Source organism: Acomys minous (assembly GCF_964271855.1).
Source record: "Acomys minous genome assembly, chromosome: 2".
Taxonomy (NCBI): domain Eukaryota; kingdom Metazoa; phylum Chordata; class Mammalia; order Rodentia; family Muridae; genus Acomys; species Acomys minous.
In genome coordinates, this window is record NC_140484.1 from 115,917,240 (window position 1) to 115,942,385 (window position 25,146).

Consider the following 25,146-nt stretch of genomic DNA (forward strand, 5'->3'; position numbering starts at 1 on the left):
CACAGGCACAGGCACGGGCTTGGGCTCAGGCTCAGGCACAGGTTCAGACACAGGCATAGGTACAGGCACAGGCTCAGGCTCAGGCTCAGGCTCAGGCTCAGGCTCAGGCACAGGCTCAGGCTCAGGCTCAGGCACAGGCTCGGGCTCGGGCACGGGCTCGGGCTCAGGCTCAGGCTCAGGCTCAGGCTCAGGCTCAGGCTCAGGCTCAGGCTCAGGCTCAGGCACAGGCTCAGGCTCAGGCTCAGGCTCAGGCTCAGGCTCAGGCTCAGGCACAGGCTCAGGCTCAGGCTCAGGCACAGGCTCAGGCACAGGCTCAGGCACAGGCTCAGGCTCAGGCACAGGCTCAGGCACAGGCTCAGGCTCAGGCTCAGGCACAGGCTCGGGCACGGGCACGGGCTCAGGCTCAGGCACAGGCACAGGCTCGGGCACGGGCACGGGCATGGGCTCAGGCTCAGGCACAGGCTCAGGCTCAGGCACAGGCACAGGCTCGGGCTCAGGCTCAGGCACAGGTTCAGACACAGGCATAGGTACAGGCACAGGCTCAGGCTCACGCTCACGCTCAGGCTCAGGCTCAGGCTCAGGCACAGGCTCAGGCACAGGCTCAGGCTCAGGCACAGGCACAGGCTCGGGCTCAGGCTCAGGCACAGGTTCAGACACAGGCATAGGTACAGGCACAGGCTCAGGCTCACGCTCACGCTCAGGCTCAGGCTCAGGCTCAGGCACAGGCTCAGGCACAGGCTCAGGCTCGGGCATGGGTACAGGCACAGGTACAGGCTCAGGCACGGGCACGGGCTCAGGCTTAGGCACAGGTTCAGACACAGGCATAGGTACAGGCACAGGCTCAGGCTCACGCTCACGCTCAGGCTCAGGCTCAGGCTCAGGCACAGGCTCAGGCTCAGGCACAGGCACAGGCTCGGGCTCAGGCTCAGGCACAGGTTCAGACACAGGCATAGGTACAGGCACAGGCTCAGGCTCACGCTCACGCTCAGGCTCAGGCTCAGGCTCAGGCACAGGCTCAGGCACAGGCTCAGGCTCGGGCATGGGTACAGGCACAGGTACAGGCTCAGGCACGGGCACGGGCTCAGGCTTAGGCACAGGTTCAGACACAGGCATAGGTACAGGCACAGGCTCAGGCTCACGCTCACGCTCAGGCTCAGGCTCAGGCTCAGGCTCAGGCTCAGGCTCAGGCACAGGCTTGGGCTCAGGCTCAGGCACAGGTTCAGACACAGGCATAGGTACAGGCACAGGCTCAGGCTCACGCTCAGGCTCAGGCTCAGGCTCAGGCTCAGGCACAGGCACGGGCACAGGCACAGGCTCAGGCTCGGGCATGGGTACAGGCACAGGTACAGGCTCAGGCACGGGCACGGGCTCAGGCTTAGGCATGGGCTCAGGCTCAGGCTCAGGCACAGGCACGGGCTCAGGCTCGGGCACAGGTACAGGCTCAGACTCCGGCACAGGTACAGGCTCAGACTCGGGCACAGGCACAGGCTCAGGCTCAGGCACAGGCTCGGGCTCGGGCTCGGGCTCAGGCTCAGGCACAGGCTCGGGCTCGGGCTCAGGCTCAGGCTCAGGCACAGGCTCGGGCTCAGGCACAGGCTCGGGCACAGGTACAGGCTCAGACTCAGGCACAGGCTCAGGCTCAGGCACAGGCTCGGGCTCGGGCTCAGGCTCAGGCACAGGCACAGGCTCAGGCTCAGGCACAGGCTCGGGCACAGGTACAGGCTCAGACTCAGGCACAGGCTCAGGCTCAGGCACAGGCTCAGGCACAGGCACAGGCTCAGGCTCAGGCTCAGGCACGGGCTCGGGCTCAGGCTCAGGCAAGGGCTCGGGCTCAGGCTCAGGCTCAGGCTCAGGCTCAGGCTCAGGCTCAGGCTCAGGCACAGGCTCAGGCACAGGCTTAGGCTCAGGCATAGTTACAGGCACAGACATGGTAGTGGTTACCAAGTGAGGCTCCTGCTTGAGAGATAGATGCAGGATGAGCAAGAGTTTGCTCTCTCTGGCTACTGGCCAAGTTCAAGGCCAACCTAAGATACTTAAGACCCTCAAGTATTCCCCCACCCCATAGCTGCATTTCAGAGCTGGAAGTGCTTAGAGCCCTGTCCTCTTATGAGCAGAGTGTGAGGAAATTACCTCTGTGTAAGAATGGTCCACTTCTATGTTCATCACTCTCTGTGTCCCTGGACAGGTATTTCAACACTGAAGATGGAGGTGACAGATATCATAGAGTATAAAGCCATTTTTTGTTTGTTTTGAGACAAGGTTTCACTTCGTAGCATAGGCTGGTCTGGAACTCACAAGTCCAGACCTCAGCATGCCACCCTCAGCTTCTGGGAGTGCTGGGATTATACTTGTGAGCCACCCATCTAGTGAAAGTCTTCATTTTTGTACCTATGAAACAAAGATAAAGGAGGAGGGAGCCAGGTCTAACAGTGCACACCTGTAGTCCCACGGCTCGGGAGCCTGAGGCAGGACGATCACTTAAGCCTGCCAGGTAGAGACCAGCTTGGGCTACAAAGGAGAGAGGAGAATGTCTTCGCTAAGTCCAGGAAACTAAAACTCAGCAGCTATCCATACTCACCCAGGGCTGACTCCTGCTACCCTTCAGCAAGAGGCTAATCATGCTGGGTCTTAAACCATAGCAACAGATAGGAAGTCTGTAAGAAAGGCAGACTACCCTCCTGGACATGCTGAGTTCCATGTTTCCTCTTGCCCAAGGAGGCTGATGCTACAGCCAGAGTGGGAACCACCATCCCTGACTGCTGTCTTCCCAGCTGGGATCTGAAGCTGTTCACAGGTGCAATCCAAAGACTCTGCCCCATGGCCCTGAAGTCCTTACACAGCTTTCCACATGCAAGTAAACTATAAGTGCATGGACAGAAAGGGAGCTGAAATCAGATGCTGTGGGTTGCACAACTCTAAGCACATAAGTGATGCAGCTTCAGGCCGGTACATGGGGGGTGGGGGGACTGGGCTGACTATGTGAGATCCACACCCAAAACATCAGCGCATGCATAAAAGAACTGCATGAACACTGAGGCTGACCACAAGAAACCTTGCATTTGTCTTGGAAGTGAGGGAGGAACCAGGCCACAGAAGCTTGGGCCATCACCTCTATAGGCCATAGGATACCATGGTCTGTAGACTCAAGTCCCTGTCCCCATCCACCTATCCTAGTCTCCATTGTGAAAGAAGTCTAGGAGAATGCCATCAGTTGTCCCCTTCACACAGCTCACATGTTCATCCTTCCACCCCTTTTCCTGTAGCCATCCACTTATCAATTCATCTACCCACCCCTCACCGATTCCCCCAACTCATTATCATCCATCCATCCATCCATCCATCCATCCACCACCCACTGATCCCTGTCAAGCATCAATCACTTATGCATCTCTTTTCAGTTCCCAGGCACCTGCTGTGTACCAGCACCCTGGGTAGAATCCAGACCTAGATGGAGGCAGTGGCAGGACCTATTTGGGGCGGGAAGAGGGTCTGTTTCAATCTGTTTTCTGTTGCTACATATAAGGTAATAACTGAGATCGAGTCACTTATAAAGAAAAAGTTTAATTAGCTCAAAATTCTAAAGGCTGTGAAGTCTATGTGGTTTGAACTCGTGGTGGAAAGTGAAACCACAATGGGGCAAACATGCTTTATGATAATGTACTTGTGAAGTCAGCAGCTAAGCTAGCTAGTGTTTTTTGTTTGTTTTTTGTTTTTTTTTCCGAGACAGAGTTTCTCTGTGTAGCCTTGGCTGTCCTGGGCTAGCTTTGTGGACCAGGCTAGCCTTGAACTTGCAGTGATCTACCTGCCTTTGTCTCCCAAGTGCTGGGATTAAAGGTGTGCATCACCATGCCTGGCCCTAGTTTTTTGTTTTTGTTTTTGTTTTTGGTCAACTTGACAAAAGCTAAAGTCATCTGGGAAGAGGGAGCTTTAATTGAGGGATTGCCTGGGGGCAAGCCTGTGGAGCATTTTCTTGATTTATCATTGTTGTAGAGCCCAGTCCACTAAGGGCAGAGCCACCCCTGCATGAGTTAGTCATGGGTGGTACAGGAACACAGGCTGAGCAAGCCATCGACAGAGCCAGTCAGCAGCACTCCTCCATGGTCTCTGCTTCAGTGCCTGCCTAATTTAGAGTTCTGCTTTGAGTTCCTGCCCTGATTTTCCTCAGCAATGGAAAGATGGACTGTAAATTCTAAGATGTCATAGACCCTTTCTGCTTCAAGTTGCTTTTGGTCATGGTCTTTATCACAGAGGTTAAGAGCAGTGGCTACTCTTCCAAAGGTCCTTAATTCAATTCCCAGCAACCACCTGGTGGCTCACAACCATCTATAATGAGATCTGGTGCCCTCTTCTGGCCTGCAGGAACACATGCAGGCAGAGCATTGTATACATAAAAAATAAATTTTTAAAGAAAAAAAAAGAGTTGGCAGTGAGGTGGGTGTGATGATACACACCTTTAATCCTCATACTCAGGAGGCAGAGGCAGTAGGGTCTCTGAGTCCAAGGCCAGCCTGGTCTATCCAGCAAGCTCCAGGACAGCCAGGGATACACAGAGAAACCAAACCAAACCAACCAACAAACAAAAAGAGGCTCAGAGAGGCTGCAGAGCTTACAGTCACTTGATTTCTGAAGTCAGGGCAGACACAAGAGCCCCAGGATGACCCTTGATACTCAAGTCTTGTGGAGCTTGAGTGGGCATGTGTTGCTGCATGGTTGATCTCCAGCTGTACAGCACTGCCACCAGATGCTGACATTCCTCTATGACATTAATGGGGTTATGGTTTCACTAGTTAAGGAGAGAGAACTTAAGGTCCCTCCTATGGAAGAGAGACAAGGATGCTGAGCTTCAGCTGGCCTTTGGCCATAAGTCTTGGTGTCTCTGGTGTCTGTCCTTCCAGGTTAGGATGTCAGAGGCTGCTAATGGACAGAAGTTCCAGGCTAGACTTCTCAACTCAAGCCTCACTATGTCTCAAGGGTCACTGCTTGGGGTTTCTCCCCCCATGAGGTAATCTTTTCTGGGCGAATATGGAGCCCTGCCTTGGCAAAGGGTCACACTGCTCCCAGCAGGGACTGAGATAGGGCCAGGCCAGGCCAGGCTGCCCCTTGTATGAGCATGGCTGGCCCTCTGTGGGATCCATAAGGACAGACAGGCCTTTTAGGGGTACAGACCTCAGCTTAGGGGCCATAAAAAGTATTATCTGTCCCTGCACCCTCCTGTCCGTCCTCAAACCAAACTCCAGTGTGCACACTTGGCTGGATGTAGGGACCTAGCCACAGGCCCTATGTGAGGGTGAAGAATGGTCTACCCTACCAGGGGCTCTGTTCTGACTTCTTGTCTTGTTCTTTGCCATTGCAGCAATCATCGGAACAGGTCCAAAGGCTACCCCAACCACTGTGTATCTCCCTCCTCCTCAGGTAGCTGAATGAACTGGGAGGTAAAAAGCAGGAGATAGCCTGTTTTAGAAGCCCATATTTGCAAAGTCTGGAACTTTGTTCTGTCCTGCACAGCTGCAGATACTGAACCTTTGCCTCAGAGCATCTGGGAGCTAAGCACGAGAACCACAGCACCATATGGGGCAGGGCAGAAACTGCCTCCTGTGTGAGACTCACCAACTTGTGTCTTTGGTTCCCACCAGGGAGGTTACAGAGGGTCTGTGGGAGTCAACTAAGAGGCTGTTAGAGCTCAGTAGGGGAACCTCTCTAGGCCATTGTCCCTCTGCCTAGACTCCAGGCCCTAGAGGCCTCTCACCCAGACTGGGAGCTGGACTCTCAGGCTTATGGCAGTTCCCACTTACACAGTCCTGGAGCTGGAGAAGATTTGGCTGGGCTTCTAGAGCTTTCTAAGGATGGAGATGGAGGGAGACTTTCAGGGAGGTGGAGGTGCAGCAGTTTCTCAAGAAGACCAGGGCCCTGGGCCTCCATTTCCTCTTGTTTAGAAGCTGCAGCTGAGCTGTGCTGCCTGATTCTGCAGGCTGGCTGTCCCTGGAGCTTGCAGCAAGGGAGCAGAACAGGTCAGGGCAGGTGGACCCCGAGGCTTTGGAAGAATGGGGGAGGTTGGATTGCTTAGGGAAAGAACAGAGACTCTTGAGCATGTAGACCTGGATCGCATATAATTCACTGTCCTAACTGGAACATTTCTGAGAACGAAAGGGGGTTGTGTTAATTACAGCAGGAAAAAGATACAACCTGGGACTCTGGGGCAGAGGCCTGTGTTACCCTACTTATTACGACTTCCCAGCTCCTCTCTCTCTCTCTCTCTCTCTCTCTCTCTCTCTCTCTCTGGGTTTTCTCTTGGGAAAGTTACATAACCTTTCTGGATTCTGCTTCCTACATAAAAAAAGGATAGTATGATGTACTGCTTCCCAGGGCTGGTGCAGGATGAGTGGATGCGAGCTGCTGGATGGATAGACTTGACTCTTCATGTTTCCTCCATGAGGTCCTGGAAGGGACCAGGAGTCACTTACCTATTAGCTCTTTGGAATATAAGGACCTCATGGGGGTATGCATAGATGTTGGCCAAAGCTGAAGAGGCAAGCATCCTTATCACCGTGACCAGGGGAAGGCTCCAGATTCCTGGTGGACCGGCCTCTTGCCTGCCCTTAGGTGATGGTTGCACAGAACATCCTTATTAGGGTTCAGCTCAGGACAGCTTCACTGTCACTTGTCTCCTCTTGAGGTCACCCACATGGAATGGTGCATTCCCCAGGGTATCTGCTCAGATGGAAGCCAAGTTGGAGGACAGAGGCAGCTGCATTTTCTATGTCAGCTCCAACCTAGAATGTTTCTCCAGAGCTGAGTGAACCCTGTGTCTGCCATATGTGGTTGCTATATTCTGGACAAGTCAAAGTTCCCCAGGCTCCAGGCAGGATGTTGGGAGGACTATCCTGTACTTTTATTTTGGAGGCAGGGTCTTATATGACCCAGCCTGTGGCCAAATTCATGGTGTAACCTTGAACTCTTAATCCAATTGGCCTAGAGCAGATTTGCTTTTATAGGAAAGGTGGCAGCAGGGCCTTGTTGGACCCCAGCTCTCCTGGTGACCTTGGCTACTTTGTTCTTTATTTCTTCTTTTCACTGAACTCCAATCCTGGCTCAGCAGCTCTCAAAGGTTTATTAAAGCAAACAGCTCTCAGCTAACTAATTTGTGCAGTCTCTCCACTAAACAGCCAGAGGTAGCAGGAAGCAGGAGATCCCGAAGCCTAGATGCATGCCCACCTCAGTTCTGAAGTCTTAGGACAGCCGTCTGCAGGCTGCTAGCTCCCTTCTCCTGAGTGACGTCAAAGAGTTGGGCATTACACAAAAGATAAACCAGGAAATACATCAACATTAATAATTCTTGCAAGCACAGTCTATTTGGCTATTTTCATCTAGTACAGCCAAGACACTTTGTTTGTTTCTTGTTTTTGTCTGTTTATCCTTTTTCTTTTTAAGAAGAGAGTATGTCTCCATTGCTCAGGTTGGCCCTGAATTCGTAGGCTCAGGCGATTTTCTTGGCTAACTGTGCGACACTGTACCCAGTCCTAGTGTTGACAATGTGACAGGCAAAAGAACAGCACCTCATGTTTTAATTGCTACTTTCAATTAACTAGGGAGATATTTTTCACATATTTGTGGGCCATTTGAATTTCTTTTGTGGAGACTAGCCTATTCACAGCCTTTGTTCTGCTGTCTTTTTCTTAATGATTTATAGGTACTCTTTGTATATTATAGGAATTATGTAATATATTTCTATTTTCTCTGTCATTTGTCTTTTGATTTTTTGTTGAGGTTGTCTCACACAAGAAGTTCTACAGTTTCACAATGTCCCATGCAGTCTTTTGGCTTCAGTGTCATATTACACTCAGAATCTCTCTTGGATAGGTGACTCAGCCATCATTACAGATGCTCTGAGAAACAGTGGCCACTCCATTTGCAGTAGCAGCAAAGAAAATGTTTATTTAAAAATAAGAACCATCGCATGAGATACATTTAAATGTTAATAGACAGGAGTGCAAACTTGGAATGCTGTAATGAGACTAACAGCTTTCCCATTCCCAGACGGTCAGACGCCACCGAACAAGCTCCACGTGCTGAGAAGTACTGTTAGGAGAACGCAAACGAAGGCCTAAGGAATGTCCTACTTACAGGCTTTGGGGGAGCCATAATCCCCAGTTTTCTACTGGCTGTTGATGTTGCTTGAAAAGCAGATGAGGCCGAGCTGGATCCAGTTACACTAGCGAATTTACTTTTAGAAGATGCTTTTCTCCATGTAGTAGAGCCCCTAAAATGTGGCAAAAAAAAAAAAAAAAAAAAAAAAAAAAAAGAAAGAAAGAAAGAAAGGAAATTAAAAGAAAATTAAGGTGCTAAATGAGACCAAGTTAATGGTCTTTTGTCTGTTAATTTTCTAGAACAAGCATGGTTTTTGGGTCTTATGGTTGTCTGCATTTTCTGTCTGGAAACCCCATGGGGAGGGTGAGTTTCCTTATCCCTCTACACAAGTCTGCCCTAAATTTGTCTTTGTAAAGTATCTCAAATTCTGTGGCCTGTGACCAAGCCACAGACCCTCTCTCTTCAGTTACACCTTCCACAGCCCACAGTCAGAATCCTCTGGATCTATTCTGACAAAAAAGGAGGTGAAGACATCTCTAAGAGACGCAAATCTCTGGCCATCAGATACCCTAGAATGACGGCACTGACACAGTTGTGAGCTTTGTGGGTAGTGGGGATAAGGTAGAGCCTCTGGGTGGCCTTGTCCTAGGAAGGCTGCAGATGTGGCTCCTTAGGGAGGACCAAGATGCTTCATGCAGTGGTCTGGCATATGTCAGGTCCATGTAGCCTGCAGCTGCCCCTATACCCAAAGACCTGCCAACTCTTCCTTCCTGCTCACTGCCTCATGCAAAGAGGGAAGAGGGCCCTGCCACAGCCTGACTGAGTGGTGTACATCATTTCTTTGCTGACCTGAAGATAGCAATTTTCTTTCCCTTAATAAAGTAAAAAGCAATCCACCCTGCCAGTTGGTTTACAGTGATAGTGGGCAGGCCCTTCAGAGGCTCTGCAAACCCACTGAGGCCCACCAGTAGCTCTAGAATCCAGGACAGTCAGTGGCATCCCAGGACACTCTGCTGGGGCGAGGTAAAGAGTTTTTCAACATTTTAAAGCTCTTGCGGGAGGGAAAACAATTTTATTGCAGGTCTGGAAGAGCAGCAGCCTGAAGTTTCCCTATGCTTATTTCCTGCTGAGAAATGAAGCCTGGAGCAAAACCCCGCTGTTTATGTTGATTTACAGAATGAATCTGCCAACAACAGCCTCCATTTCAACAGCTCATACATTTTCCTCCCACTCAGAAAACCCAGAACACACCTGGCTCATTGTGTGTCAGCCAGGAGATGTAAGCCCCAGTGGTCTCCCACTGCACAGGTGAACAGCCTGGGGGCTGGAAACGCCCTCAGGGTGGGCTGTGAAACCCAGAGGACCAGAGCAGATGCAAAGAAGCTGCTGATGGTGAAGAGTTACCAAGCTGGCAGGCAGAAGAGAATCCTTCTTAAACTCACAGGCTAATTACACCTGGCATGGAAACTGGTGATGATTGTAGGACACTATGATATTGTTTTCTGAGACAGGGTCTCATATAGCTCAGACTGGCTTTGGCGTGCGTATGTATGTATGTATGTATGTATGTATTTATGTATGTATGTATGTATGTATGTATGTACGTACGTACGTACGTACGTACTTATTTTTGTTTTTCCGAGCCAGGGTTTCTCTGTATAGCCCTTGCTGTCCTCAAACTCAGAGTTTGTCTGCCTCGGCCTGTGCCTCTGACTGGAGGAGTGTGTGACCGTGTGTAGCACTGAGCTCAGTATCCTGCACTCTGACCTTCCTGCCTCCTACCTCCTAAGTGCTAGGGTTATAGGCATGGCCCTTCATGCCTGGTTTAAGTATGAATTTCATTCCTTATTAAATTAGATTGCAGGTGACACCGCAAAGAGCTTCTTTCTCACAAATGCTGTGAAAATTAAATAAAGGAGCCAGCAGCAATGAACAGTGTTGGCATCCTATCTTCTAACAAGCAAAATCCAGATGACAGATTGCCCACATTTTCAAGGAGTGTCCACAGATGCACACAAGTGAAAGCACTCTGAGCGGTCCTGCTGGGCCAGTGTCCACTCCCACCTCTGAAACTGACCAGGTGACACTGGCCTCAGGCAAGCCCTTCCCACATAGGCCAGTTTCCCCACCTTAAACCCAAGGGGGTTGGACCCGAAGCTTTTTAAGGTCTCATGCTCTGCAAGCAACTAAGGAAAGGAAATGAGTACTTCCCAAGGGAGAGGAATAAATGAAGGAAATGAGAAAATGTCCTCACTGAAGAATATCTGATGGTCACTTGCGCATTCAAAGCCACAAAATTAAACCACTGTTTCCGAATGTCTTTAATTCTGTATGCTGGCAGAAGGGTTAGCACATGTAAGAGTTCTGTTTATGGATTTAACAAGAAATGACAATTTAGTGATATTGCCTTCCTTTCTCTTCCCCCGACTCAACCTTGTTTTCATCATTCAGAAGAAGAGGTAGAAAAACTACAAACGCGCACACACACAGCTTGCAAAAGCCACTGCAGCCTTGCCTCTCCTTTCCTAAGCAATGCTGTTACAGTATGCAGTCATTGGGGACAACCACCTCCAGGCTGAAGGCAAAGATGCAAGGAAGAAGGTGAAGGCCATGTGGCAGAGGTGGGGAAAGGGGCTGTTGGACACAGTTCAGTTGTGGAAAAAAAGCCTGCTGCCAAGACCTGGCCATTCTACCTTTGCTTCTCCCTGTGTAGACATGTTGTAGCCCAAAGACAAGCAAAGGGAAGACAGAAATCTCTTACACACTCCTTGGTCTCCCAGCCTTTGGATTTCCCCAGTGTAGTCTCAGCTCAGCTATCCTGTCAAGGCTAGGAGGCCCAACCTCCAGGGAGGGCGGGGCAGTAGCCGGGCTGGCTGTGCTGATTTAGTATGTAGGAGGCAGTGCAGGAGCCAGGTGTGTTGCCATGTGTACTCTCAGCAGTTGGGAGGTAGAGGCAGGAATGTAAACTCAGGGTCATCTTTGGCTATAAACCAAGTTTACCAGGCTGTGCTCCATGAGACCCTGTTGCAAAGACAGAATCCTGCAGCCAGAGGGAGTGTAGCAAACACTTGCAGACTCACAAAAACCTGGAGGACACATAGTCCTCTGTTATTTATTCAATGTATTTTTGGTGGAAAAGTACTTTAAGAAGAGCAATTACCTCAAAACAAACAAAAATTCCAAGTCTGAAAAAAATTCCAAGTTTGAAAAGTATTTGCAAATTAAATTACTTTCGAAATCTTAAGCCATGTTTTTATTTTGGTTTGGGTCTTAACTATCAATCTATTAACTAATAATGGTAATTTCAGTAAGTACTTTAAAGCAACCTAGAGTAGTTCCGTGCACTTTTGTCCTTACCCCCCTTCCACCTGATGCTGCAAAGGACATCAAAGATCATACATACCCCTTTGCTCTGAAGCCACCATAACTAGTTCTTCTCCTCTTGGGCTTTTGGGAGGCTGGCATTTTCTTCCTCTTCCTTTCATTTCTAGTTTTATTTGCAAAGTAGTGAGAAGATACAGGTGCTTCCTCCTCCTCAGTTTCATCTGGGCTGCTCCTTCCCGTGCCTCTGCTGCCCATCAGGCTTCTGCCTGGGGAACTGTCCTCAGCTACAAACAGAAAATGCAGACGTTTGCAAGTGACCCTGGATTAGGAGCCCAATACTAGTTGCTTTTCTGTTGTATAAATTCAGTAACTCAGCAGGAACCAAACATTTCTATTTTGAAAAGCTCAACTGTGTTCAATGGCAATTTATATTTAATGAAAAAGAATAACAGTTCATTACTTAAAATTTTCAGCTGGGCAAGGTGGTGCAGGCCTTTAATCCCAGCACTGAGGAGGCAGGGGCAGGCAGACCTCTGTGAGTTCAAAGCCTGCATGGTTTATAGAGTGAGTCCAGGACAGCCGGGGTATACAGAGAAACCCGGTCTCAAAATAAACAACAAACAAACAAAAACCAAAAGCAAACAAACAAGCAAAAAATGAAAACCAAAAATAAAACAAAAAACAAAACAACAGCAAAAAATTCTGCCATAATTTTTAACTTAACTCAAGTTCACACTCTGCTGCATGAAGCCTATTGTGCAGCCGATCCCTGTGATTTGAAGTAAAGGCTGCCATCAGTGTCAGCCAACTTTATTATCATTTAAACTTGCTGAGAAAGGAAGTCCAATATAAAGAAGGCAACAAAGTATGTTCTCCCTCATCTTTAAGCAAAAGTCTCTTAATAAACACACTGGGAAATTCAGTACTATATTTTACTTCTTGTAGACATAAACCATTTCTTTATATAATTGTTATGAACGCTTCACGAATTAAACAGGAATGTGGCCTGAGTGAAAACATACACTTGCAAGGGAGAAAGTAATTTCTGTCAGTATTTGCATCTTAAGGCACCCGAAAAGCTGAAACCTCTCTAATGTCACACAGAGGTCTGTCTGTCCAGATGAGCTGCACTCTCCTAACCTGGAAAGCAGGTGGTGGAGGAGGAGGCAGCAAAACTACAGGTGAAGTGCACTGCTTTTTATTTTCATACTTTTCAGACAGAATCTCATCATGTAGCCCTGGCTGGTCTAGAACTCACTCTGTAGGCCAGGCTGGCTTCAGAATCAAGAGTTCCACCTGCCCCTGGCTCCTGAGTGCTGAGATTAAAGGTTTGCGCCATTCTGCCTAACTCAAAGGTAAAGTTCAAATCAGTTAAGTCCCCTCCAAACTAGTTACCAGGCTGGTCTCAAACTCACGGAGATCCACCTGCCTCTGCCTCCTGAATGCTGGGATTAAAGGAGTGCGCCATCACGCTCGGCTCAGAACATATCTTTTATTGAATTACTATATAAAGGAATTTATGAAAACCCATTTCTTTTTTTGTTCGTTTTTTGAGACAGTTTCTCTGTGTAGCCTTGGCTGTCCTGGACTCGCTGTGTAGACCAGGCTGCCCTTGAACTCAGTGATCCACCTGCCTCTACCTCTGAAATTCTAAGATTAAGGCGTGCGCCACCGCCCGGCCTGAAAACCTCATTTCTTAACACTTTGTTAAATGGATTAAGAAAATGCTGTGAGCCAGGTGGCTGTGGCCCACACCTTTAATCCCAGCACTTGAGAGGCAGAGGCAGGTGGAACTTCGGAATCTCTTGATTTCGAGGCCAGCCTGTTTTACAGAGTTCCAGGGTAACACATAGAAACCGTGTCTCAACAAAACAAAACAAAACAAAACAAAACAAAACAAAACATCCCCTGCCCCAAAACAAAACAAATACTGTGAAGAGCTTGACATACATGCTCATTTTTCACCTTGTTCACATTTCCATTAGTTTTTAGAAGACTTTTCTAATCCAGCTTATTAGAGGTACAGAAACAATGAGTTTGACAGGTGTGTTGGTTAGTTCTTGTCAATTTGACATAGGCTAGAATCATCTGAGAAGAGGGGCCCTCAACTGGGAGAGTGCCCCCCTCAGATTGGCCTATGGGCAGTCCTGGGGCATTTTCTTTTCATTTTTAGTTTTTTGAGACAAGGTTTCTCTGTGTAGCCCTGGCTGCTCTGGAACTTGCTCTGTAGACTAGGCTGGCCTAGAACTCAGAGTTTCACCTGCTCCTGCCTCCGAAGTGCTGGGATTAAAGGTGTGTGCCAACACTGCCTGGCTTGAATTTTCTTGCCTGGCTTGAATTTTCTTGACTGGTGAAGAGGAGGCCCCCAGCCCACCTTCAGCCACGTTGTCCTTGGGAAGGCGGTCCTGAGGACTGTGGGATGGCAGGCTGAGCAAGCCAAGCGGGGAGTAAGCCAGCAAGTAAGCAACGTTCCTTCACAGCTTCTGCTTCAGCTCGTGCCTTGGTTTCCCTCAATGGACTATGATTGAGGATGTATAAGCCAAACAAGCCTTTTGGTCCCCAACAGGTCTGCTAGGGAGGATAACTTCCTGCATGACACACAATGGACAGCACACCCTGTCTGTCCTTTACTATCCCTATAACAATAACAATACCCTTTTGTTCTCAGTTTCCCTCAGTAAGTGACTTCCATACCAGCACCAGGGCTTGTGAGGAGCGTCACAAGACAGACCTAACGCTGTCAGGCTCTTCTGATGACAAGAGCATTCCAAGGACATGCTCATTCCCCAAAGCATTTACGCTCTACTCTTACATGTTATCTTAGACAAGCTTGTTAGATAACATGCTCCTTCCTTAGATAAGGACACTGAAGCACACAGAGGTTGCTGGTGTCCTGCCAAGACTCACACAGCGAGGTGACTCCTTGCCTTACCAGAACAACAATGTGTAGGCCCATGGGCCCAGAGGTTCCCTTTTGTGCTCCATTAGCAGGTTTAATGACTGGCTTCCCTGGAGATGCCTGTCAGGCTCCCAGGGGGTGCTTCTAGGACATGAACGTCAGTGTGACAGGTGTAGGGTGAATTAACTACCTAATTCCAATTCAGTGAGATACAAAGCTTAACATTAAAATAGGCTTTTAGAAAGCAGGTTTGGTGGGATACTGAACCTGGCAATGTCCATTCTGAGTATTTTTGTAATATTGGAATCACTTCTGCACCATATTTTTCCAGCTTGTCTTCAGTAACACCATCAATCTGAAGCAAAACCTCAGGATCAGAAGATAAAGATTCTGTGTGTGGACATAAAATTAAGAATTTAAATTATTACTCATAGAAAAACCACTGAATTCATGTGCATCCACTCATTTAGCTCATGTTTGTTAAAAGCCAACTATTGCTGGGCACCAGGCACATGGGGAATTTCCTCAAAGGTAAAGTTAGGCCAGGGGGCAGGACCCATTGTCAAATTTCAGCAGCAAAGGTACAGATGCCAAGGTAAGTGGGTGGGAAACAGCCAGGTGCTTGGGGAAAACTAGAGAGAGGGATCTGTGCTGTGTGCTCAGACTTTTAGCACAATCAGATTTTGTCCACTGTCCCCATTGCCAAGACTTGTCTAGCTGCAAGACTGATGTCCTGTATTTGTTACAAACGCTCACATTCTATTTCTTTTTTTTTTTTAAATTATTTATTACATACACAGTGTTCTGCCTCCATATACACCTGCACATCAGAAGAGGGCATCAGATCTCATTATAGATGGCTGTGAGCCACCATGTGATTGCTGGGAATTGAACTCAGGACCCCTGGAAGAGCAGGCAGTGCTCTTAACCTCTGAGCTATCTCTCCAGCCCTCACATTCTATTTCTAGCTCTGACTCTTTCCTTACACTGCAGACATGCACACACCATCTTGAGAGACACATTACATAGATGCTGCCCCAGCCCTGGCTTATTCTTAATCTGGTCAGTCCCATGTAGGATGAAGCCACAAGTGGAATCTGGAGTGCTCTGCAGAGGTAGCATATGCATCTATGGCTGCACAAGTCTGTGGTTTAAAGGTCACTGTAGCTACTGTATGGAAAGAGTGGAAAGGGGGACTTAGTGGCTCTGAAGGAAGAAGAATGGAGCAAGCCAGATGCAGTGGTAGAGATCAAGAAAGCTTGGATTTGTTCTGAGGCCAAGAGTGCTAGCTTTGGAGAGCGAGGGGGTGCTAATCCCTACACCTCTGACTGGAGCAGAGGGTGGATTTCAGATCCTTTCTAGTCTGTGATTCCTCCTCATTCCTATGTTTAGAGGGAAAGCGGCAGACTGTGGGATAGAGCAGCAGTTTCCTGAAGAGGGCTGGTGGGAGAAGAAAGGAGATGACCCTTGACTGTATTGTGTCCAGTGAACTGTTGTAGCTTTAGTGGTTTTGGGAACATTAAAATTAAAAACACACCACGCTCACATCTGGAATTAGGGAGATCTGTTAGGAAACCACATTAAGGAAAAATCACCATTTTTTACTGATTCTAACTCACATACTTCCGTAATATTTTTTAGGGTGTGTGTGTGTTGGTGTTTCAAGACAGCTTCCCACTGTTTTTTGTTGTTGTTTGTTTGGTGACAGGGTCTTTCTGTGTAGCCTTGACTATCCTGTAACTTAGTATGTAGACCAGGTTGGCCTTGAACTCACAGAGAGCCACCTGCCTCTGCCTCTCCAAGTGCTGGGATTACAGGCGTGGCTTACACTGTTAAAATATTGCATTTCTGAAGTCAAGAAGAGTCTTATGAGTACTGCTGAACAAACTGCAGCTGTGCTGTACTCACTTATGCCTGTAAGCATGAAACCTTAAGTACAGCTATTAATAATTAGTATTGTTGCCAGGTACGGTGGTGCTTGAATTTTATCCTAGCCTTCAGGAGGCAGAGGCAGTGAGTTCAAGGCCAGCCTGGTCTACAAGTGAGTCCAGGACAGCCAGGGCTCTGTTACACAGAGAAATCCTGTCTTGGGGGTGGGGGTGTGGGGGTGGTGGGTGGGAAGGGGGGAGAAGCTGGGTGGTAGTGGCTCATGCCTTTAATCCCAGCACTCGGAAGGCAGAGGCAGGGTGGATCCCTGTGAGTTCAAGGCAAGCCTGGTCTACAATGAGAGTCCAGGACAGCCAAGGCTACACAGAGAAACTCTGTCTGGAAAAACCAAAACAACAACAACAAAAACAAACAAACAAAAATCTAAAAAACAAAACTCAACCAACCCCCAAAAGTTACCAGGCCAACAAACTTATTGTTATTGGTACATCACAGAGTTTAACTATATGAAAGACTATTGGGGCTAAGGATGGCTTAGTAAGTACAGTGCTTGCTGCAAGGCACGAGGATCAAAGTTTGGTTACTAGCACCAGTGTGAAAGCTGGGCATATAATTCCAGTGCTTGGGGGTGTAGAGACAGAAAGACCCTGGGGTTTACTGGACAGTTAGCCTAGCCTAATTATCTAGACCCAGGTCCTAGTGAAAGACCACTGTGGAAAAAAAAGTACATGGTGTTTGAAGAACAACACATGAGATTGTCTTCTGGTTTTCACACACACGCACACTGGACATATTAGCATAAAAATGTTGTAAATGTAGAAATGCAATAAGGTCAAGTTCTAGGTAATAAATTTAGCATTAATAAAGTATTTGTCTTTGAGAAATGACCATATTTCATAGTTTTCTTGCATGCAACACTGAGTGTTTTAAATGACCTAAAAAAGATGCTTAGAGTCAATAAAGCAGTATTACATTTTTGTTACTGAGATGTGCAACCTTCTGTTGACATCTTCTGGTGTCATCAAAAAAGCACGCGTATTAGAATAGAATGCTTAGGTGCGGCTGTAGCTTAGCAGTAGAGCCAGTGCTTAGCATCCATGGGGATCAGGGTCAAATTCCCAGCACAACAGCAGCATAAAATAAAACAAAAACCTCAAACCAAATCGCAGACTGGGGATAGCAGTGATGATACAAGGGACAGCAAAGGCACAGGTCCCGGATAGAAGAGTGATTTGACGGTAGGATGGGAACGGACCAGAGAGAGGATGATGATGCGGTTTCATGAAGGAGGAGCACAGAAGGAACATACAGCAGTTGATTACAACAACAACTTCTTTTCCAGAGAACTTAGCACTGAAATTCTGGGCTAAGCTATCTCAGCCCATGCAAATCACTCAGATCAGCAGATATTTCCTAACTAAAGACACAGAAGCATTATAGATCCAGATGCAAAGAAGCCTAAGACAGTTTCTTTCATGTTTAGCTCCTCATTGCAAAGCCCTTGCACAGAAATAGCTGAACATCACGAAGGAAGGCAAACTGCACAAATAATTGACATCTGGTTTTACAGAAGGCAATTATTCATATCCTCACATCCATTCAGCTTTACAGAAAAGCATAAAATTAAAATTATAGCACATATCTGAACTGTATATATCTTAAATATTTTTACCTCAAGAAAGAGCTTAAACTCAAAATAATTAAATAAATTAAAATAGATCAAGACTTGCAATGGCAGGCAGACCTCTGTGAGTTCAAGGCCAGCCTGGCCTACAAAGTGAGATCTAGGCCAGTCAGGGTGACATGGTGAAACCCTGTCTCAACAGCAACAAATTAATTTGGGTCAGAAGAGCAAGGCACACAGGCTCTTACCTGCAAGCTTCTTGAGTGTGGCTGTATTAAAAATATTGAAGTAATGAACACCAAAAACTTTGCCCAGCAATTTGCAGACTTCTGTAAGTTCTCCAAGACAGTTCTTAACTACCTCTTCTCTCTGGGATACTTTGGCTACTAGAGCTTTTTGTTTTTTCATACTGCTTGTATTTTCCGTTTCCATGAATTCCACCTTAGTGATAAGAAAAAGCACTCAGAGCGTTGAGCAGAAGCATACTTATAACCAAGGAAGGTTTTCTTTTTCAGTGTTTGACTTGTGTGTGTGTATATATATGAGTATGGATGTGTGTCATGGCAAATGTGTAGAGGTCAGAGAACAACACTGTGGAGTCAGCTCTTTCCTTCCACCTGGGTTCTGGGATCAAACTCAGGTAGCCAGGCTTGAATGGCAGCACCTTTACCTGCTGAGTCATGCTGTCTATGCTTGTATTTCTTTCCCTCCAAAGGTAGTAACACCCCTTGCTGGAGGATGCTTTTGTGCACTGTGTATTCAAATGCCAATTTCTGAACCCAGAGATCTGGTTGCAGGCCAGATTTTGGCATTGTAACTATTATGAAGCATCTGTCTTGAAGTGTTGTAAACATTGTTCTCCATCACCTTCTGATTGGTCAAATAAAGAGCTAACATCCCCCCCCCCCAATACCCAGCCAATAGCTGGGCAGAAGAGGATAAGGTGGGACTTCTGGGCCCAGAGAGAGTGTTTCAGAACATGGGTAAAGACTAAGATGGCAGATAACGGGCTACATGGCGGGGAAGTAGGGCCAGGCCATTATTGTTGGGTTGGAATAGCTGAGTGTCTGCCCAGCTACAGTACCTAAAGGTTTTTGGGTTTTTTTCGAGACAGGACTTCTCGGTGTAGACTTGCTTTGTAGACCAGGCTGGCCTCGAACTCACAGAGATCCACCTGCCTCTGTGAGTGCTGGGATTAAAGGCATGCGCCACCATGCCCGGCATGCAAGTACTAAAGATTTTAATAAATATAATAGGTCTCCTTGTCATTATTCATAGCTAGGGTGGGCACAGAAAAATTGTACTTTTATACCCTTTTGAGAACAAGGGTGTGCATTTTTCATTGCCAGGACCTAGTACATGAGAGCATCTCTTGATAAATACTTATTTATTTTTTTCCTTTTTATCTACGTGTGTGTGTGTATGCACATATACACACAGGCACACCATGGTGTATATAAAAGACAATTTACAGGAGTCCTCTCTCTCTTTTGTCCTGTAGGTCCCTTTACCCACTTGCCAGCCCACATGTACTTATTTAAGGAATTTAGGAAGATTTAGTAGGTTGAGTATCTATTAAATTCATTTTGACAAATATCATATTAATTGGTTCAATTTAAAAAATCTCTTTCCACTTAAGAACACAATATGTTCCTGAGGGAATATATATGTAAATTTAGTACCTAAAGTAAGGACAACAAACTCTGTCATGATATATTATGGTGCACTCACAGAGACAGCAAAGTGTGTGTTTAAAATACCTTACCTTCAAGTGGCCATTTAGCACACTTTGGGCTTTAGTTCCTAGCATCACATAGGCGATTGGTTGGTCATTAGCATTGATATATAGGTCTTCATCCAAAATTTTGTCTAGGATCAGCTTTTTAAAAAGTCTTTCGGCATTGTGTCGTGAATAGGAAGATCCCTTTCCAAATATTCCCGACTGAATCTTTGCACTCTTACTCCCTAATGAGGTTCAAAAAGGTTGATGAGTAAGTATAGACGCATCATTATTCAGACAGAAGAGGCTAAAAAGTCATGCAAGGACATCTTTGGACAAACAGAAGGGATCATCTGTTCCACAGGAAACCCCACAGCACAAACAGACCCACATTTCTGAATTACAAGCACATCTGAGGAGAATTCCAGGGTTTCTGTGGTTGCATGTCTTTTTCTCTTAGTACTAAGGGGCAGAAGCCAGCACCTTGTGCACACTGAGCTTGAATTCCACACCAGCCCCTGGCTTCTTCTGTTTTTCCTTGTTTTATAACACATGTTGTTAAAAAACCACAGCAAAATTAAGCTTGTTATATCAAAATGTTGCATTCACAACTTATAAAATTATATTAGAAAAATGGAGCAAAGAAAGAACTCAAGTAAGTGCTAACAGCTAATACTACTGTTACACTTCATATCTCTGTGCATTACTGACAAAGTTACACAACATTTCTTTGTTGCCACCATACTCAGCTCACAGAATTTTTAAAAATTATGTTTTATTTACTGTGTGCACACATGTCCCAAGGCTTCTGTTTTGGAGGTTTGAGGACAACCTTGGAGAAGCTGCTTCTCTCAACCATGTGGGACCCAGGGACTAAACTCAAGTTGTCAGCTGGGCAACAGGCATCTTCACTACTGAGCTACCTTGCTGGCCCTCAAAGAACCTTTGACATTTTTTTCCAGTGCTAAGGCTGAACCAAAGAGTCTAGCTTACACTAGCTCTATCACTGAGCCTCTGGATCAGTTTTCTAAATACCATTTTTGGTCCTAGTTATTTAAATATCCATTTGCTTATAAAGCACATATTTAAGTCTGTACATACTCTTACACTCTGATAAAGCATACCCAAATTCCAAAACCAAAACCAAAACCTAATATCTCACCAGATCTCATAAGAGGTGAGGATGAAGAAGTTCTGCCCCTTTCTCCTGTCTTCTGAGATCAGCACAGTGACACTTTCAACTTAACATTTTTGTTTTTGTTTTGTTTTTGAGACAAGGTCTCTCTGTGTAGCATTGGCTGCCCTGGACTTGCTTTTGTAGACCAGGATGGCCTCAAGTTCACACAGACCCACCTGCCTCTGCCTCCCTAGTGCTGGGATTAAAGGTGTGTACCACTACGACGGGCTTAACATGATTTTTTAAAGTTAAAAAAAAATTAAAATTTTTATTTATATACTTATGTTTTGTTTTTTAAAAAATTTATTTATTTTTCTTATGTGCATTGGTGTTTAGCCTACATGTATATCTGTTGGTGTCATCTCTCTCTTTTTTAAAAAAATTTATTTTATGTGCACTGGTATGAAGGTGTCAGAATCCCTGGAACTGGAGTTACAGATGGTTGTAAGCTGACATGTGGGTGCTGGGACTTGAACCTGGGTCCTTTGGAAAAGCAGAAAGTGCTTTTAACCACTGAGCCATCATCTCACCAGCCCCCGGTGTCATCTCTTAGAGTTACAGACAGTTGGGAGCTGCCATGTAGGTGCTGGGAATTGAACCAGGGTCCTCTGGAAAGGCAGTCTGTACTCTTAACCGCTGAGCCAGCACTCTAGGCCATAATTTTTAGTTTTTAGAGACAGGGTTTCTCTGTGTAGCACTGGTTATGCTGGACTCACTTTGTAGATTGGGCTGGCCTCGAATTCAGATACCTGCCTTCCTCTGCCTCCCTAAATTCTGGAATTAAGGGCGTGTGCCATCATGTAGGCACAATTTCTTTCTTTTCTTTCTTTTTTTTCTTTTTTTTAAAAAAAGACAGGGTCTTACTTTATAGTTTTCACTGGTTTGTAACTTACTATGTAGATGAGGCTGGCCTCAAACTTGTAGAGATTTGCCTGCCTCTTGCCTCTCAAGTGCTGGGACAAAAGTTGTGTACCACCATACCCAGGATTCAAAAAAATTTTTGGGACAGTTTGCTACACAACCTCAGATGGTTTGAAACTCAAAATATAAACAAGATTAGCTTTGAACTTGTGGTGATCTTCCTGTCTCTGCCTCTGTAATTACAGGCATGCCCCGCCCGCTATTCCTGGGAATTACTACCTGGTATCTTCCCACTAACACCCACTCATGCTGTGAAAGACACACTGTGGGTCATCTATGGATTGTGTTTGCACCGTTAGACAGAGCTCCTGGCCACCCCACTTCCTACTACTGTATGACCACTGGAAGCAGCCCCATACTTTTTATTCTTACTTATTGTACATTTATTTACTTATTCAGAGACAGGGTCTCACACTGTGTAGCTTGGGCTAGCCTCGAACTCACAGAGATCTACCAGTACTTCTACTGGGACCTCAGGTCAGTGCCACGGTGCACTCCAGCAATAGCACTTACTTTCTTTTTTTAGTCTTTTAGTCTCAAGGGTTACAGATAGTCACCTAATAATGCCAGTCTGGCTTTTGCATCTTTTTATCTTTCTAAAGTATTCAAGATTGTCTCTTAAGTCCCAATATGCCTCCATGGCATAAAAATTTGAGCAGAAGGCATTTAAATTCCTAAAATCCATTGTCTGCCAAAAAAGAAAGGCTCCCCCCAATAAACTCACTTTTCATCAAGTTGCTATGAAAACAAAAAACAAAAACAAACAAAAAACCAGGGAAGGCTGATCTCATAAGCAGAGAGGAGAGATCTCCACACCTCACGTTAGGCCACTGTCATAAACTACCGTCTCTCTCCTCTAGCAGCCTAAGCGCTCACTGTCTACCTACGTCAGCTGCTGCCCCTAAGCTCCCCATCCCCTACTAAGATGTACACAAAGCCCATATTCTAACTGCCTTACCATTTCCTCCCCATTAGGACAGGGTCTTGCTATACAGCCCAAGGTGGCCTCAGACTCTTGCTTCTTCCAATTCAGGCTCCTGGGTGCTGTGCCTAGATCTGTATGCCACCACTCCCTGCTTTCTGTTTCTTTACTGTCACTTTAGTAGAGCCTCAAGCAGAAAAGACAGGGCGCCATCTTAAATTAGATGCTGTGTGTTAGAAAGATGGCTCAGCTTTTTTTTTGAGACAGGGTTTCTCTGTGTAGCCTTGGCTGTTCTAGATTTGCTTTGTAGACCAGGCTGGCCTTGAACTCACCGAGATCCACCTGCCTCTGTCTCCCTAGTGCTGGGATTAAAGGTGTGCGCCACCACACCCAGGTGATGGCTCAGCTTTTAAGATCACTTGCTCCTGCAGAGGAACCAACTTCAGTTTCCAGCAACCACAGTGGATGGCATACAACTGCCAGTAACTTAGCTCAAGGGGCTCTGTCTCCCTTTCCTGGTCTCTACACATGTGTGCATACCGCTACACCAACAAACAACCCTGTCTCCCACATCCACACTTAAAATGGGGCACAGGAGAGATGGTTTTGCAGTTATGAGTGGTGGCTGTTCTTCCAGAGGACCTGGGTTTGAATTCCAGCACTCACATAGTGGCTTTACAATTGTCAGTAACTCTAGCTTCTGGGGGATCCACTGCTATCTTCTACCCTCTATGGGCACCAGGAATGCAAATGATACACAACCACATATGCAGCCAAAATACATACATAAAAATTTAAAAATTTAAATGGGCCAGGTGCAGTGGTGCATGCCTGTAATTCCAGCTCTCCGGAGGAAGGGGCAGGTAGATCACTGTGAGTTCTACAAAGTAAGTCCAAGACAGTCAGGGCTATGACACAGAGAAACTCTGTCTCGAATAAACCAACCAACCAACCAACCAACAAACAAACAAATAGAAAGACAATTTACAGGTAGTGCTCTAAGCAACTCATACTTGACTCACTCAAATGCATAAGCTTTACTACCATTATTATCTTTTGCATCATTATTCATCTGTGTGCATATGTTTGTGTATGTGTGTAGAGGCCAGAGGGCAGGCGTGGGTTCTGTACCTCAGCTGCTGTCTACCTGTTCCTTTTTGAGACAGGGTCTTTCACTGCCCTGGAGCTCACCAAGTAGGTAGGCTTCTGGATGGGGAAGCTCAGGGAAGCATGCTTGCGTGTATGTACGCATGCAAGAGAGGTTAAAGTTAAGTCTCTATCTGAAGCTCTTCATTTTTACTACTGTGGCTAGCTGGCAAGCTCCTGGGATCTGCCCATCACCCCCACCCCCCACCCCCATCACTAGGGCTTATAGGCAAGTACTGGTGTGCCCAGATCTTACATAGTGTTGGGACCCAAACTCAGATCCTCATGCCTATTGCAGCAGCAAGCACTTTATCCACTGAGCTGCCTCCCCAGCTCAAGTTTGGAATCCTTTCTTTCTCTCTTTCTTCTTTCCTTTCTTTCTTTCGGTCTGAGTAGCCCAGGCTGTCCTGGAACTCATTACGTAGCCAGGCTGGCCTCAAACTAAAGAGTTCTGCCTGCCTCTGCCTCCTGAGTTCTGCAATTGCCTGGCCCACAAGGGTTTCCTTTTGGAGGTTAAGAATATCAAACTCAGTCTTTGTGCCATCTTGTTAGTTCTATTGTAATGTAAAAACTCTCTTCAATGACTTTCTTTCTTTTTTTTTTTTTTTTGGGTTTTGAAAGACAGTATTTCTCTGGGCTAGGGCTCACTCTGTAGACAGAGATTTGCCTGCTTTTGCCTCCCAAGTGCTGGAATTAAAGTCGTGCACCACTACCGCCCGGCCAAGAGAATAAACTTTTTTCCTTTTTATTTTTTTGAGACAAGTTTTCTCTGTGTAGTCTTGGTTGTCTGGGACCTGCTTTGCAGACCAGGTTGGCCTGGAACTCACAGTGATCGGCTACCATGCCCAGCTCTTAGTGACTTTTTATATCCACTTGTAATCACTTCTTTAGATGTTTAATTTTAACTGATATAATTCAAACACACAGTAGATAACTTACCCAAGAAAATGTCGACCAGCATGTTTAGAGTAAATCTTCCAGAAGGACCTATATTTCTTGTTCCTGGTGATGAACTATGTTCTTGAACAAATCTTATAATATTTTTCACGTCATCCGTCACATCTTTTGTTTTATAATCCTATGGATAAAATAAACTATCTTCTGTTATAATTAAAATGAGACCCTGGTTACTAGAGCTTAATATTAACTATGGTAAGACTTATAATTTGTTTCCACACTAAAATGAAGATTAAAAACAAAGGAAGTTTTGCTAGGTGTTGTGGTGCATGCACGCCTGTAATCCCAGCATTCAGGAGGCAGAGGCAGGCAGATCACTGTGAGTTCGAGGCCAGCCTGGTCTACAAAGTGAGTCTAGGACAGCCAAGGCTACACAGAGAAACCCTGTCTCGAAAAACTAAAAAAAAAAACAAAAAACAAAAACAAACAAACAAACAAAAAAACCCTAAGGAAGTTTCAAAGGCTCATTCTTAAATTCTACAAT

General features: G+C 46.3%; 1 protein-coding gene across 3 annotated transcripts in view; it reads right to left on the reverse strand.

Moving 5' to 3' along the window:
• Positions 1-7,912: 7,912 nt before the first annotated feature.
• BLM (BLM RecQ like helicase) overlaps positions 7,913-25,146 on the reverse strand; it is an 80,418-nt gene continuing 63,184 nt past the window's right edge. For 2 of the 3 annotated variants that reach the window (XM_084772372.1, XM_084772374.1), the window contains 6 exons: positions 24,645-24,783; positions 19,585-19,784; positions 18,068-18,260; positions 14,576-14,698; positions 11,489-11,693; positions 7,913-8,257 (listed from right to left, as the gene is read on the reverse strand). In XM_084772372.1, coding sequence (XP_084628498.1) covers positions 8,080-8,257; positions 11,489-11,693; positions 14,576-14,698; positions 18,068-18,260; positions 19,585-19,784; positions 24,645-24,783 — 1,038 coding nt within the window. In that variant the 3' untranslated portion in view covers positions 7,913-8,079. Of the gene's footprint in view, positions 8,258-11,488; positions 11,694-14,575; positions 14,699-18,067; positions 18,261-19,584; positions 19,785-24,644; positions 24,784-25,146 lie in introns of those variants that run through there. The other variant, XM_084772373.1, reaches the window with a different exon arrangement.